This window comes from Leptonychotes weddellii, chromosome 14 (assembly GCF_054177405.1).
Source record: "Leptonychotes weddellii isolate Sample4059 chromosome 14, ASM5417740v2, whole genome shotgun sequence".
NCBI classification, from domain to species: domain Eukaryota; kingdom Metazoa; phylum Chordata; class Mammalia; order Carnivora; family Phocidae; genus Leptonychotes; species Leptonychotes weddellii.
Window position 1 is genome coordinate 15,972,233 of NC_138382.1, and position 14,068 is coordinate 15,986,300.

Below are 14,068 nucleotides of genomic sequence, written 5' to 3' on the forward strand. Positions count from 1 at the left end.
TGTCCATTTTTGCCATTCTGACTGGTGTAAGGTGGTATTTCACTGTGGTTTTGATTTGAATTTCCCTGAAGGCTAATGATGAAGAACATTTTTTCATGTGTCTGTTAGCCATTTGTATGTCTTCTTTGGAGAAGTGTCTGTTCATGTCTTCTGCCCATTTTTTGACTTGATTATTTGTTTTTTGGGTGTTGAGTTGGAAAAGTTCTTTATAGATCTTGGATACCAGCCCTTTATCTGTAGTGTCCTTTGCAAATATCTTCTCCCATTCTGTGGGTTGCCTCTTTGTTTTGTTGACTGTTTCCTTTGCTGTGCAGAAACTTTTTATCTTGATGAAGTCTCAAAAGCTCATTTTTGCTTTTGTTTCACTAGCCTTTGGAGATGTTTCTTGAAAGAAGTTGCTGTGGCCGATGTCAAAGAGGTTGCTGCCTTTGTACTCCTCTAGGATTTTGATGGATTCCTGTCTCACATTGAGGTCTTTCATCCATTTTGAGTTTATCTTTGTGTAGGGTGTGAGAGCATGGTCGAGTTTCATTCTTCTGCATGTGGCTGTCCAATTTTCTCAGCACCATTAATTGAAGAGGCTTTCTTTTTTCCATTGCATATTTTTTCCTGCTTTGTCGAAGATTATTTAACCATAGAGTTGAGGGTCCATATCTGGGCTCTCTATTCTGTTCCATTGGTCTGTGTCTGTTTTCATGCCAGTACCGTGCTGTCTTGGTGATCACTGCTTTGTAATATAGCTTGAAATCGGGCAACGTGATGCCCCCAGCTTTGTTTTTCACATTTCCTTGGTGATTCGGGGTCTTTTCTGATTCCATACAAATTTTAGGATTGTTTGTTCCAGCACTTTGAAAAATGTCATTGGAGTTTTGATTGGGATGGCATTGAAGGTATAAATTGCTCTGGGTAGCATAGACATTTTAACAATGTTTATTCTTCCGATCCATGAGCATGGAATGTTTTTCCATCTTTTTGTGTCTTCTTTTTCTTTCATGAGTTTTTTGTAGTTCCTAGAGTATAGATCCTTTACCTCTTTGGTTAAGTTTATTCCGAGATATCTTAAGGTTTTTGGTGCTACTGTAAATGGAATTGTTTAATTTCTCTTTCTGCAGTTGCATTGTTAGTGTATAAGAAAGCAACTGATTTCTGTGCATTGATTTTGTATCCTGCCACATTACTGAATTGCTGTGTGAGTTCTAGTAATTTGGGGGTGGAGACTTTTGGGTTTTCCACATAAAGTAAATAAAAGGTATTCAAATTGGCAAAGAAGAAATCAAACTCTCTCTTTTCACAGATGATATTTTGTCTTTTTTTTATGGGGATGAAGTGGTATCTCATGTAGTTTTGATTTGCATTTCCCTAAAGATTAGTATTTCAGCATCTTTTCATGTGCTTATTGGCCATTTGTGTATCTTCTTTGGAGAAACGTCTATTTGAGTCTTTTGCCTATCTTTTAATTGGGTTGTCTTTTTGTGTTGGGCGGTAGGAGTTCTTTATGTATTTTGGGTGTTAATCCCTTACTAAATACATGATTTGCAAATTTTCTCCCATTCTTTGTGTAACTCTTCTGTTGATAGTGTTGTATGAACAGAATTTTTAAATTTCCATGAAGTTCATTTTTATCATCTTCTGTTGCTTGTGCCTTGGTGTCATACATAAGAAATCATTGCCAAATCCAGTGTCATGCAGCTTTTGTCCTATGTTTTCCTCTGAGTTTTATAGTTTTAGGTCTTAAATTTAAATCTTAGATCCATTTTAAGTTAATTTTTGTATATGTTCTTAGATAAGGGTGCAGCTTTATTCTCTTGCTGTGGATATCTTGATACCCAGTTTTCCCAACATCGTTTATTAAAACAACATCCATTCCTGATTGAATAGTCTTGGCCCCTTATCAAAAATCATTTGACCATATGTGCAAGGGTTTATTCTGTGTGCTCAGTTCTATTTCCTTTGTCTACGTATCTGTCTGGCAGTACCACACTGTTTTGATTACTGGAGCTGTGTTGTAAATTTTGAAATCAGGAAGTTTGTTTTTCAGCTTTGTTCCTCCTTTTCTAGATTGTTTTTTGCTCTTTGGGAGTCCCTTGAGATTCCATATGAATTTTAGGATGTGGATTTCTGTTTCTGCAGAAAGTATAATTGGAATTTTGATAAGGATTGCTTTGACTCTATAGATTGCTTTGGGCAGTATTGACATGTTTTCTAATCCATGAACTTGGAATGTGTTTGCATTTATTTATGTCTTTTAAAATATCTTTTGGTAGGCTTTTGTAATTTTCAGTATACAAGTCTTTAGCCTACTTGGTTACATTAATCTCTAAGTTATTTTATTCTTTTTGATGCTGTTGTAAAGGGAATTGTTTCTGTAATTTCCTGTTCAGATTTTTCATTGCTGGGACTGGATATGCAATTGATTTTTTTTTTTCTTTTCTTTTTTTGAGAGAGCGAGGGTTTGAGCACTTGCGTGTGAGATTGCGGAGGGGCAGAGGGATGGGGAAAGAAAGCATCCCAAGCAGGCTCTGTGTTCAGCATGGAGCCCAACACAGGGCTCAGTCTCAGGAATCTTGAGATCATGACCTGAGCTGAAATCAAGAGTCAGATGCCCAACCGACTGAGCCACCCAGGCACCCCTGCAATTGATTTTTTTTTTTTGATGTTGTGCCCTGCTACTTTGCTGAGTTCATTTACTAGTTTTAACGGTGGTTTTGTTGGATAGTTAGGATTTTTCTTAATATAAGATCATATTGTCTGTGAACAGAGATAATTTTACTTCTTCCTTTCTGATTTCTTTTTTCTTGCATAATTACTCTGGCTATACCTTCCAGTAAGTATTATGCTGAATCAAAGTGACAAAACTGGAAATTTTTGCTGTTTTTCAAGGAAAAGCTTTCATCCTTTCCATTAAGCATGATGTTTGCTGTGGGCTTTTTCTGGATTATCTTTATTATGTTGAGATATTTTCCTTCTAGTCCTACTTTGTTGACAGTTTTTATTATGAAAGGGTATTGAAGTTTGTCAAATGCTTTTTCTTCATCAATTGAGATGATCATTTTTTTTAATTTGGTAAATGTGTATTACATTGATTTTTATGTATCTAGCATCCTTCCGTTGTAGCAATAAATTGTGAGTCATGGTATATAATCTTTTTAATGTGTTGTTGAATTTGCTGGCATTTTATTATTTGCATCAATATCAGGAATATTGATCTGTAGTTGTCTTGTAGTGTCTTTGTGTAGTTTTGGTATCAGATTAATGCTGACCTCATACATTGAGTTTGGAAGTATTCCTTTATTTTTTTCTTTTTTGAAGAGTTTGAAGAGGATTGATGTTTTCTTTAAGTATTAGGCAGAATTGATCAGTTAAGCCATCAGTTCCAGGGCTTTTATTTGTCAGGAGAGTTTTGGTCCCGTCCTTTCCTTTCCCTCTCCTCCCTTCGCCCTCTCCTCCCTTCGCCCTCTCCTCCCTTCGCCCTCTCCTCCCTTCGCCCTCTCCTCCCTTCGCCCTCTCTTCCCTTCCCCCTGTCTGTCTTTGTAATCTCTACACCCAGTGTGGGGTTCAAACTCACAACCCCAATGTCAAGAGTCACACACTCCACTGACTAAGCCAGATAGGCACACCTCAGCCAGTATTTCTTCACATATTTTCTTTCACCATTTCTCTGTCTTTTTTCCTTCTGGGACCCCCACAGTGTATATGTTGGTCCACTTGGTGTCCCACAGGTGTCCCTTAGGCTCTGTTTACTTTTCTTCAAGTTTTTTTCTGTTCCTCAAATTCAGGTTTTTTTTTTTTTGTTGTTGTTGTTGTTGTTCTATTTTCAAGTTTGTTAATTCTTCTGCCGATTGATATCTGCCTTTGCATCCCTATGGAGAGTTTTTCCTTTTAGTTATGGTACTTTCCTGCTGCTGAATTTTTGTTTGGTTTCTTCTGAGGTTTTCTGTCTCTATAGATATTTCCATTTTGTTGATAATATTATTTTCTTGACATTCTCTGCACCTTCCTTCAGTTCTTGAGCATCTATGTGATACTTCTTTTAAAGTCTGTCTAGTAGAGGGGTGCCTGGGTGGCTCAGTGGGTTAAGTGTCTGCCTTTGGGTCAGGTCATGATCCCGGAGTCCTGGGATCGAGGACTTCTCCCTTTGCTCCTCATCCCACTCGTGCTCTCTCACTTGCACTCCTTCTCAAATAAATAAATAAATAAAATCTTAAAAAAAAAAAAAAGTCTAGTAGATCTGTCATCAGATCTTTTTTTTTTTTTTTTAAAGATTTATTTATTTGAGAGAGAGAGAGAGAGAGAGCATGAGAGGGGAGAGGGTCAGAGGGAGAAGCAGACTCCCTGCTGAGCAGAGAGCCCGATGCGGGACTCGATCCTGGGAGTCCAGGATCATGACCTGAGCCGAAGGCAGTAGCCTAACCGACTGAGCCACCCAGGCGCCCCTGTCATCAGATCTTTTTAAGGAATAGTTCTGTAAACTTACTTTTTTGTCCTTTGGGCCATATCTTCCTGTTTCTTTGTATGCCTTGTGATTTCTCATTAAAATCTGGATATTTGGATATAATAATGTGATACCTGTGGAAATGAAATTCACTCCTATTCCTATGGTTTTCTGGTTTTTTTTTAAGTGTTTTTGGTTATTATTTTTCATTATTATAGGATGTCCTAGTACAAGGATCAGTCTGAGGTGTAAATGTAAGGTATTCTCAGGTCTTTTCTAAGCCTGAGCCTATTCCTTTCCCTGAACATGTGTGGTCACATTCTTATTTTTCCTATGTATGGAGTTGCTTTTGAATGTCCTAGTCTTTAATCTTTCGCTCACAAAAGAGGAGAGGAGAATAACGAATGGGGGGCAAAAATAAAAAAGGTTGCGCATTCTTTAAATGCCCTGGATGTCACATCAGCTGGAGAGGAAGGGGCTTGCAGCAGTGGAGAAAGGTGCAGCAACCATGGACCACCCTTCTCTCTTTGATCAGGAGCAGTAATCAGCCTTTAGACTACAGATCTCCAAATATTTGGAGGATGGGTCCTTTTTTCCCCCACCTTGGCTCCGGCAAGTTGAGTGCAAGCCACTCCAGGATTAAGTGCACAGCTGACTGCCATGGGCCTGAGAATAGGGGATGGAGAGCTGCTACTGTGTTAAGAGCTAATATTGATGTAAATGAAGTTTAGTTTACCTTCAGGCCTTCCTCTGCAAGTTGCAAGTCCTCAAAGAGTCTCCAGAGTTTCAGAATATTTACATTAGGCACATTTCACCTATTCAGTTGTTACCTAACTAGGAAAACAGATTCTTGGTGTTTTCTATTCTGCCATTTTCCCCAGAATCCTCTCTTCCAGTCCTTCCTTTGATAAGTCTCCTAGGCTTTTGCCTTTTAAAAGTTATTTTCATCTTATCAAAATAATATATATAGCTTAAAAAGTTAATAAGTAATAGAGTACCCATAATTAAAACAAAAAAATTCTGTCTTCTGGCTTAGACCCTAAGCCTACTCCATATAGACCCACTTTCAAGTTTTAAGGTGTTTCTTGTGTTTATCTCTGTATTGCTGCATAAGGTGATTACACCTCTATTGCTTGATTTATGGACTATAAGGTCGACCCATTTTTCTGTCTTTGCAGTATAATTGCATGCTTGGTTAAATCAGTATTCATTGTTTATATTATCATGGCTACATCTAAGTGCTTACTACTGAGCCAAATAGTATATATACTGTGATTACATGTGTTTATTTACTTGGCAATAGTAGATGAATGTGGGTGTAATTATATTTATTTATTATATAGAACTTTTTCTTAATGTGTCTGGTTTCGATATGATGGATCTTCCTTCCCTGTATCTTTAAGTACATGGTTTCAGAGTCTAGTCGCATTTATTTTCTTCACAATAAATTCTTCCTTCTCACTAGAATGAGAAAGGGATAGTTGCTTGGCTATGTGGACTAGGAGAGGGAAGATACCTGGAAGTCTACCTACTAATTAAACAGATTTAAGCTAATCCTTTTATTATCATCCTCTCCTTGCCATTTGTTTTCTGAGGACTCTAGTTTTTTTTTTTGTTGTTTCTTTTAGATTTTATTCATTTGAGAGAGGGAGAGCGAGCGAGAGAGCACAAGCAAGGGGAGCAGCAGAGGGAGAGGGAGAAGCAGATGCCCTGCTGAGCAGGGAGCCTGACATTGGGGATCATGACTTGAGCTGAAGGCAGACACTTAACCAACTGAGCCACCCAAGCGCCCCATGAGGACTCTAGTTTTTGAATCTTTACAGGGTTCTGGTTTTTAACTCATCTTTACTATTGGCATCTCCATTTATAGGCATTTAGGATTGAATTTCTTCATATTCTGCTAAGTAGGTTAAGACTGTCTGCCTTCCAGCTTCTAAAATTTTGAGGGTATCTCTTATCTGTTTTGTTTCCTGTATTTTTTCTTTTGGCCTTGGGGATTTGTCTATTTTTCTTCTTAACTTTTGCATTAGTGTGGTCTTACTGAGAAGTGAAGAAATGGATAACAGTCCACCATGTTTAATCAGAAGTCCCTCCTATTTTTATGTAGGTCTAAAATAGAAATGTTTATGCTTAAAATTCATTAGTAATAGCTTATTATCATCAGGTAGAAGTTTAAACTGTTCAGCATGACACTTAAAAGTTCATAGGATTTGAATTCTGTCTACCTCTTCAGCCTCGTTACTGGCCCCACCTCTTTCTCTTCTATTCTTTGTTCTAGCCGTACTGATCTATTAGTTTATTGAATGTATCAATTTCTCTGTATATTTCTCTGAATATATCTCACTTTCTACTTTAATATACAGTTGTGAGTTACCAGCATTAGGAGGATAGTTGAAGCTATAAAGTGCAGATGAGATTCCCTGAAGCAGCAGTGTAGAAGGAGAATAGAAGCAATTGTGGAACTGAGCCTTAAGGAAATCCAGCATTTAATGAATGTATTAGAGGAGGAACACAGAAAATCAAGAAAGAGTGATTAGATAAGTAGAAATTGGGAGATTATAATTTCATGGGAAAAGAGTGTTTTAGGAAGCAAAGAATGTATTAGATCCTAACGAGGTATCAGGTTAAGTGAGGATAAAGAAATCATTTTATTCATGTCATGCATATCATGGGTCCTTGAGTGATGATTACAGGTTTTTCCAAAGTTGGAGGCGAGGTCCTCTCAAAGTAAAGAGAGCAGTGGAAGGGTCATTAGACCTTTGAGGAGAATCCGAAAGAATTTTGAGATAAATGTTCTGGAGCGTGTGAACAAGTGGAATGGAGAAATGTAAGGTTGCTGTTGGGGTGAAGTTGGTGATACCTAATTTACAGTCATTACAGTCTCTCCTGTTGTGATTTGTCTCCTCCTGTCCTCAACTGGCAAGGTGTAAACATGTTTATGTAAAAAGTAATAGTTGGGTTTATTCAGAGTTGGAGCTTTGCCTCTGTGAGGAAAATTAGAAAAAAGAACAAGAGAGTTTAAAGAGTTGGTGAAATAATAGGTTATGGAATCTGAGCAGGATAAGAAATTTGGAAGGAGACTACTGGATGGGGAAAGGAAGATTTTGCATTGAATCGAATGAACAGATTCATAGAGTAAAGGATTTTGTTAGGATGTGGCGGTAATCAAAGGTCAAAATCCTGTCTTCAAAGAGCTTATATTTTGTTTACGTATTAATTCTAAAGTCCTTTTATAGTTAAGGTATTTACTGATCTGTTCACTGAATCTTGGATTTGGTGTAAATATATCTTCATCAGCTTGTCCTCCTGGGCCAGTTGAATTAGGGAGTAGTAGGTCATTAGAAGAAAAGACAGATAATATGTATGTACAGGTGGAACAGGACTAGAAATAGGAAATGAGATAGTTTTCATTGGCATTTTCAAATGGGGGAAAAGGGGATAGTAACTTGTGGTTATCAAAGGCATATGTTTTAGATAAAAGATTTATCTATTTATCTTGGAGATAGAGCAGGGGGAGGGGCATCGGGAGAGGAGAGAGAATCCTTGGCAGACTCTCCTCTGAGCACAGAGCCCAGTGCAGAGCTTGATCCCAGGACCCCTGAGGTCATGACCAGAGCTGAAATCAAGAGTTGGATGCTCAGTGGACTGAGCCATCCAGGCGCCCCTCAAAGACATGTTAAAAAAAGAAATTAGGAACCTCAATCCTTTATTCTTTCTATTCCCCTGGAAAGTTTTGAAACTGGAAACAGTTAATAGCTTTTTTAGAAAATGAGACAAATGATGAACTTCGTTCCCTTGAAAGGAGAAAGAGAAAGAATCTTATATCTTCATGTTGGGTTCATCAGGAAGAGACGCATAGTTAACTATTTTAAACATCAAACCACATACAACTTATGATAGTATCACTAATTTTAAGGGAGATGCCTACTTCCTGCTGTTACTGGCTTTTCTAAATTAAGCCCATTATAATTCTTATCTAATAATCTTCATTGTTTCCCAAATCTTTACGTACTCAGGTATAGTTAACAGAAGTTGTAAAATTTAATGGCAGTAAGTTTTACATGGTTGGCTTTAGTTTCATTAAAAAAAAAAAACCAGATTTTTAAAACTGAGTGTTTGGTTGCCTTTGAACGTCTATTGGTATGGAAGGCTCGGGGAAGGCAGGCTCTTAGTGTTCTGTTTACAAATACAGATTTTTTTCTTTAACATGGTGATGTTTATGTTACCTTGAAATGTGAATACTTATACAGTGTATTTTTCATTCAAGTTAAAAAAAAAAATTTACTATTGTAGAAAAACTTCGGGTGGAGAAACAGGACACTTTTACGGAAAAATTAATTACTCAGATCATAAAAAATCTTCAAGTCAAAATTTCCAACATCCATATTCGTTATGAGGATGATGTAAGTATTTTAATAGGTGAAACTTTTTTTTATGTTTATGTTTTATTGTTTGTTGACTTCTGCTCTGTAGTGGTCAACCACTGATGCTGAGAAGTGGAGGGACACAGAGCTGAAATGACCTGATCTTTCTTTTCTGTAATTATAGTTTTAATTTGCAGTGTTTATTGCCTTGATTACACTTTCCTAAAATGTTCAAAAATCAGATAAGGAAAATGCCTTTTTATATTACGGTCATCTTTGATAGTTGGGCATTATGAATTTAGCAGTTATGTGTTTTTAAAATTCTTTATATTTACCTCCTGGAAATTACACTGGTGTAGGAATCAGTAGAGCTAGATTTAGATTATCTCAAATAGATCCTGTATTCTCTCTGAAACGCAAAATTATTAACTTCTCAAGTACTATTGTGAGGTCAACTTATCAATAAGCTTTTTTTATAAACTGAAAAACATGCAGATTTATTGTACAATAATACATTGATACTTGATATTTTAATTAGTATTTGGAAAAATATAGGAGTAAAAGTTGTAGAAAGTAGAAAAATGGTTTTGAATGTTTGAAATAGAATGTTTCCCAGAAAATGAACTTTTTTGATAAAGTGAATTTTAACTACTAAAAGTCTGACTAAAATTTGCTCTTTCCTCTTTAGATCACAAATCGAGACAACCCACTGTCATTTGGTATTTCCCTTCAAAATCTCAGCATGCAGGTACTTTGTTTGAAAAGAAATTTAACCCTATTGTGTAGTATAGTTCATCTAACTATTAATTACTGTTTGTGTGTGCCAGCATCAGAACTAGTTGTCTATATAGAATTATTGCATAGGCTGGATTGGAATTGGGGGTAGGTAGTTCAGCATTTCAAAAAATGGTTAATAATCAAATTTAGTTTAAAATAGGGCCTATTATTTGCAAATTAGAGCATTTGATACTTTTTTTCTTAAAAATATGTTGCTTAAATAAGTAGAAAGTAAAAGTAATGTTTATTTCAGAAACTTTGATAAGTCTTGAAAAACATAAAGAAACAAATCACTCATTTCCTCACCACCATTATTAATATTGTGGCAAACTTTCTTCCTGTCCAGTTTTTCAAACTGATGAATTTTTAAAGCCTAAGAGCAAATAGAGGATTATGAAACACTGGCTTGTGTCCAGAATGGACAGTTGTGGAATTTGTCATTTGGTTTAAGTATTAAATACTTTATTTTAAAGAATAAACTGTTAGGAATAAAGTTGAAATCTATTTTGTTTTCTACTCTTCACCCTTCTCTTAGAGATAAACATCCTAAGTAATATTTTATGTGATTTTTCTATAGATTTTCATTTTTCTCATCACAGTGTTTTTGACATTTACTTGTGTTGCTATACATAATTCAGTTTAATTGCTGTGTAGTATTTCATTACCTGCTTTTATTTGTTGTATCCATTGGGTTTTTGTGTATAATTTCTTCTTAAAATATGGATCCACTACAAGCAAAATAAATAAGAAAAACCAAATGAAAAGTTATTGAGTGACGTCGGGTGGGATAAACTGTCAAATGCTGTAAGTTTGAAAAATAAGGATGGAGAATTAGCCATTGGCTGTGGCAATGTGGAGGTAATGGGTAACTGTGACAGCAGTGGTGTTGACCATCACCTTTGGGAGACCTTGGAAACTGGTGTCCTAGCCCAGACCTATTCAGTTAGAAACTCAGGTGGGGACCCAGCAATCTAAGTTTTAGAAAGCCCTCCAGGTGATTTTGATGCACGCTCAAGTTTGAAAACTTTTGTCATCTCTTCAGTTTTCTACCAAAAAATGAAAACCATCTTTGTAGAATAAGCATCTAAACACTTTATTCACCTCAGTGGCTTCTCATTGCTATTGGAATAAAGTCAATAGTTTTGTTTTAAAATAGTTCATAATCGCTTTGTAATCTGACGCTGGATAACATCTGGTTTCACCTCTTTGCTTTATGTTCTCTGGCCATATGAGGCTTCTTCAGTTCCGTGAACGTTTTGCATATTTGCATATTTTCCTACTCTGAATCATATTCCCTACTGACCTTAAAATCAACAATTTCTATTCATATATATTGGACATCACTTTCTCCATTACACCCCTGAGTTTGAGGCTCCTACCTTATTCTGAGAACTGTGTATTTAACCTCTAAGGTGGCACTTACCTATTTGTTTTGTTTTTTTTATTATGTTAATTACCATACATCACATCATTAGGTTTTGGTGTAGTGTTCCATGATTCATTGTTCGCGTATAACACCCGGTGCTCCATTCAGTACGTGCCCTCTTCAATACCCATCACCAGGCTAACCCATCCCCCCACCCGCACTTACCTATTTGTAATGGCTTGTTTACTTGTTTGCTTTTTCGAGCTCTTTGAAAGCAGAGGCTTTCTTGTAGTCAGTTAATATTCTTTCACTGAATGTTTTCAAGAACATTTTTATGGGAAATTGGTCAAGGGCATGGTTGGTACAATTTATCAGTCTGCCATTTCACATGTAAATAATATTTTCACTGTTTTTTACTTTTCTTTTTAGACAACTGATCAAAACTGGGTTCCATGTTTACATGATGAAACTGAGAAACTATTTTGTAAGGTAAAATATTTTGTCAATCCACAGACAAAAGAGACTTTTAGAAAGGCGAATGGTAATATATATAGATAAGGATTTATGTGAATTGTGTTTACTTAAGTCTATCATATGACTCAATTATTTGAGACTTCTGAAAATAGCATATGTTAAAGAAGAAAACGAGACATGTAATAAATTTGATTTGTTTTCAGTTAATCCGATTGGATAACCTTTTTGCCTATTGGAATGTGAAATCTCAGTTGTTTTACCTTAATGATTATGATGAATCATTGGTAAGTAAATCTTTTTGATATGTGTATGTACACCTTTGTTGGTATCCTATTTTGCATAAGGTTTTATTCATTATCATTTATTAACATACTCTGTGGTCTTTTTTCCTAGGCAAAATCCATTAAAATTTACAGAAATAGGTGAATATATATGTGCCTGTACACAAACATGTATAGATCTTTTTTTGTATAATTGACATGCAGCATTAGTATTTATTAGTCTCATGTGTGCACTGTAATGGTTCAGTATCTGTACATAATGTGAAATGATCACAGTAGGTCTAACATCCGTTACCATACATAGTTAATTACGGAACTTTTTTCTTTGGATGAGTACTTTTAAGATTTACTCTCTCAGCAACGTTGAAATATGCAGTACAGTATTGTTAACTGTAGTTGCCATGCTGTACGTTACATACATTTCCATGACTGACTTACTGTATAACTAGAAGTTCTTAACTTTTTGACTCCCTTCACACATTTTGCCTATCTCTCACTCCACCTCAGATAGTCACTGGTCTATTCTCTGTATCTGTGAGTATGAGCTTGGCTTCTTTTTTTTTTTTTTTTTTTTTTTAAGTATTCCACATATAAGTGAGGTCAGATGGTATTTGACTTATTTCACTTAGCATAAGGCTATCAAGTTTTATCCTTGTTGCAAATGGCAAGATTTCCTTTTTAATGGCTGAACAATAATTCGTGTGTGTGTGAGTATATTTTCTTTATCCATCTATCCATGGACATTTAGGTGGTTTCCATATCTTGGCTATTATAATTAATGCTGCATTGAACATGGAGGTGCATGTATCTTTTCTAGTTCATGTTTTTCTTTTAGTAAATATTTAGAAGTGGAATTGCTGGATCGTATGGTAGTTCTTTTAATTTTTTGAGGACCCTCATACTGTTTTTCCATAGGGGATTGCATCAGTTTACATTTCCACCAGTAGTGTATAGGAATTTCCTTTTCTCCACATCCTTGCCAACACTTGTTATTTTCTTCTTTTTTTGTTAATAATAACCATTTCAACAGATGATAGCTCATGCTTTTGATTTGTGATTTCCCTGATAATTAGTGGTGTTGAGTACCTTTTCATGTACCTGTTGGCTATCTGTATGTTCGAAAAATGTCTATTCAGTTCCTCTGCCATTTTTAAATTGGATTGTTTTTCTGAAATTGGGTTGTATGAGTTCTTTATGTATTTTGGATAAATGATTTGCAAATATTTTCTCCTATTCATTAGTTTGCCTTTTCATTATGTTGATGGTTTCCTTTGCTGTGCAGGAACTTTTTAGTTTGATGTAGTTCCATTTGTTTATTTTTTTTCTCTTGTTGACTTTATTTTTGGTGTCAGATCCAAAATACCATCGCCAAGACCGGTTTCAAAGAGCCTACTGCCTATGTTTTCTTTTAGGAGTTGTATGGTTTCAGGGCTTACATTCAAGTCTTTTAATCTATTTTGAGTTAATTTTTGTGTATGGTGGAGGGTATTGGTCCAGTTTCATTGTCTTGCATGTGGCTGTCCAGTTTTCCAAACACCACATATTAAAGAGACTCTCCTTTCCTCATATATTTTTGGCTTCCTTGTTGTAATTTATTTATTTATTTTTTAAGATTTTATTTATTTATTTGAGAGAGAATGAGAGACAGCACGAGAGGGAAGAGGGCAGAGGGAGAAGCAGACCCCCTGCTGAGCAGGGAGCCCGATGCGAAACTCGATCCCAGGACTCCAGGATCATGACCTGAGCCGAAGGCAGTCGCTTAACCAACTGAGCCACCCAGGCGCCCTCCTTGTTGTAATTTAATTGATCATATATGCATGGGTATATTTCAGGGCTCTTTATTGCTGTGTGTACCTGTTTTTATGCCAGTGCCATACTGTTTTGATTATTATAACTTTGTAATATAATTTGAAATCAGGGATTGTAATAGCTCCAGGTTTGTTCTTTCTCAAGATTACTTTGGTTATTCAGGGCCTTTTGTGGTTTCATACATACATTAAGGTCATTTGGTCTAGTTCTGTGAATAATGCCATTGGAAATTTGATAGAGATTGTACTGAATTTATAGATTGGGTAGTGTGGAATTTTTAACAGGTTTATTTCTTGCAGTATAGAGCATGGAGTATGTTCCCATTTTTTTGCATCTTCAATTTCTCTCTTACAGTTTTTGGTGTACAAAGCTTTACCTCCTTGGTTAATTTTTTTTTATTTCAAATACTTTGTTTTATTGTTTTAATTCCCTAAAGCTACAAAATGTGAGTAACAAATTTCTTTAGTTTCAGTTAATTTTTTTTTTAAAGTTTTTATTTAAATTCTAGTTGGTTAAGATACAGTGTAATATTGGTTTCAGAATTAGAATTTAGCAGGATGCCTGG

At 35.8% G+C, this 14,068-nt stretch overlaps 1 protein-coding gene across 3 annotated transcripts in view; it reads left to right on the plus strand.

Moving 5' to 3' along the window:
* Window positions 1–14,068, plus strand: part of VPS13A (vacuolar protein sorting 13 homolog A) — a 262,998-nt gene that overhangs the window by 25,394 nt on the left and 223,536 nt on the right. For all 3 annotated transcript variants that reach the window (XM_081804091.1, XM_081804093.1, XM_081804092.1), the window contains exons 6-9: window positions 8,726–8,835; window positions 9,485–9,544; window positions 11,369–11,428; window positions 11,617–11,697. In XM_081804091.1, coding sequence (XP_081660217.1) covers window positions 8,726–8,835; window positions 9,485–9,544; window positions 11,369–11,428; window positions 11,617–11,697 — 311 coding nt within the window. The remainder of the gene's footprint in view (window positions 1–8,725; window positions 8,836–9,484; window positions 9,545–11,368; window positions 11,429–11,616; window positions 11,698–14,068) is intronic.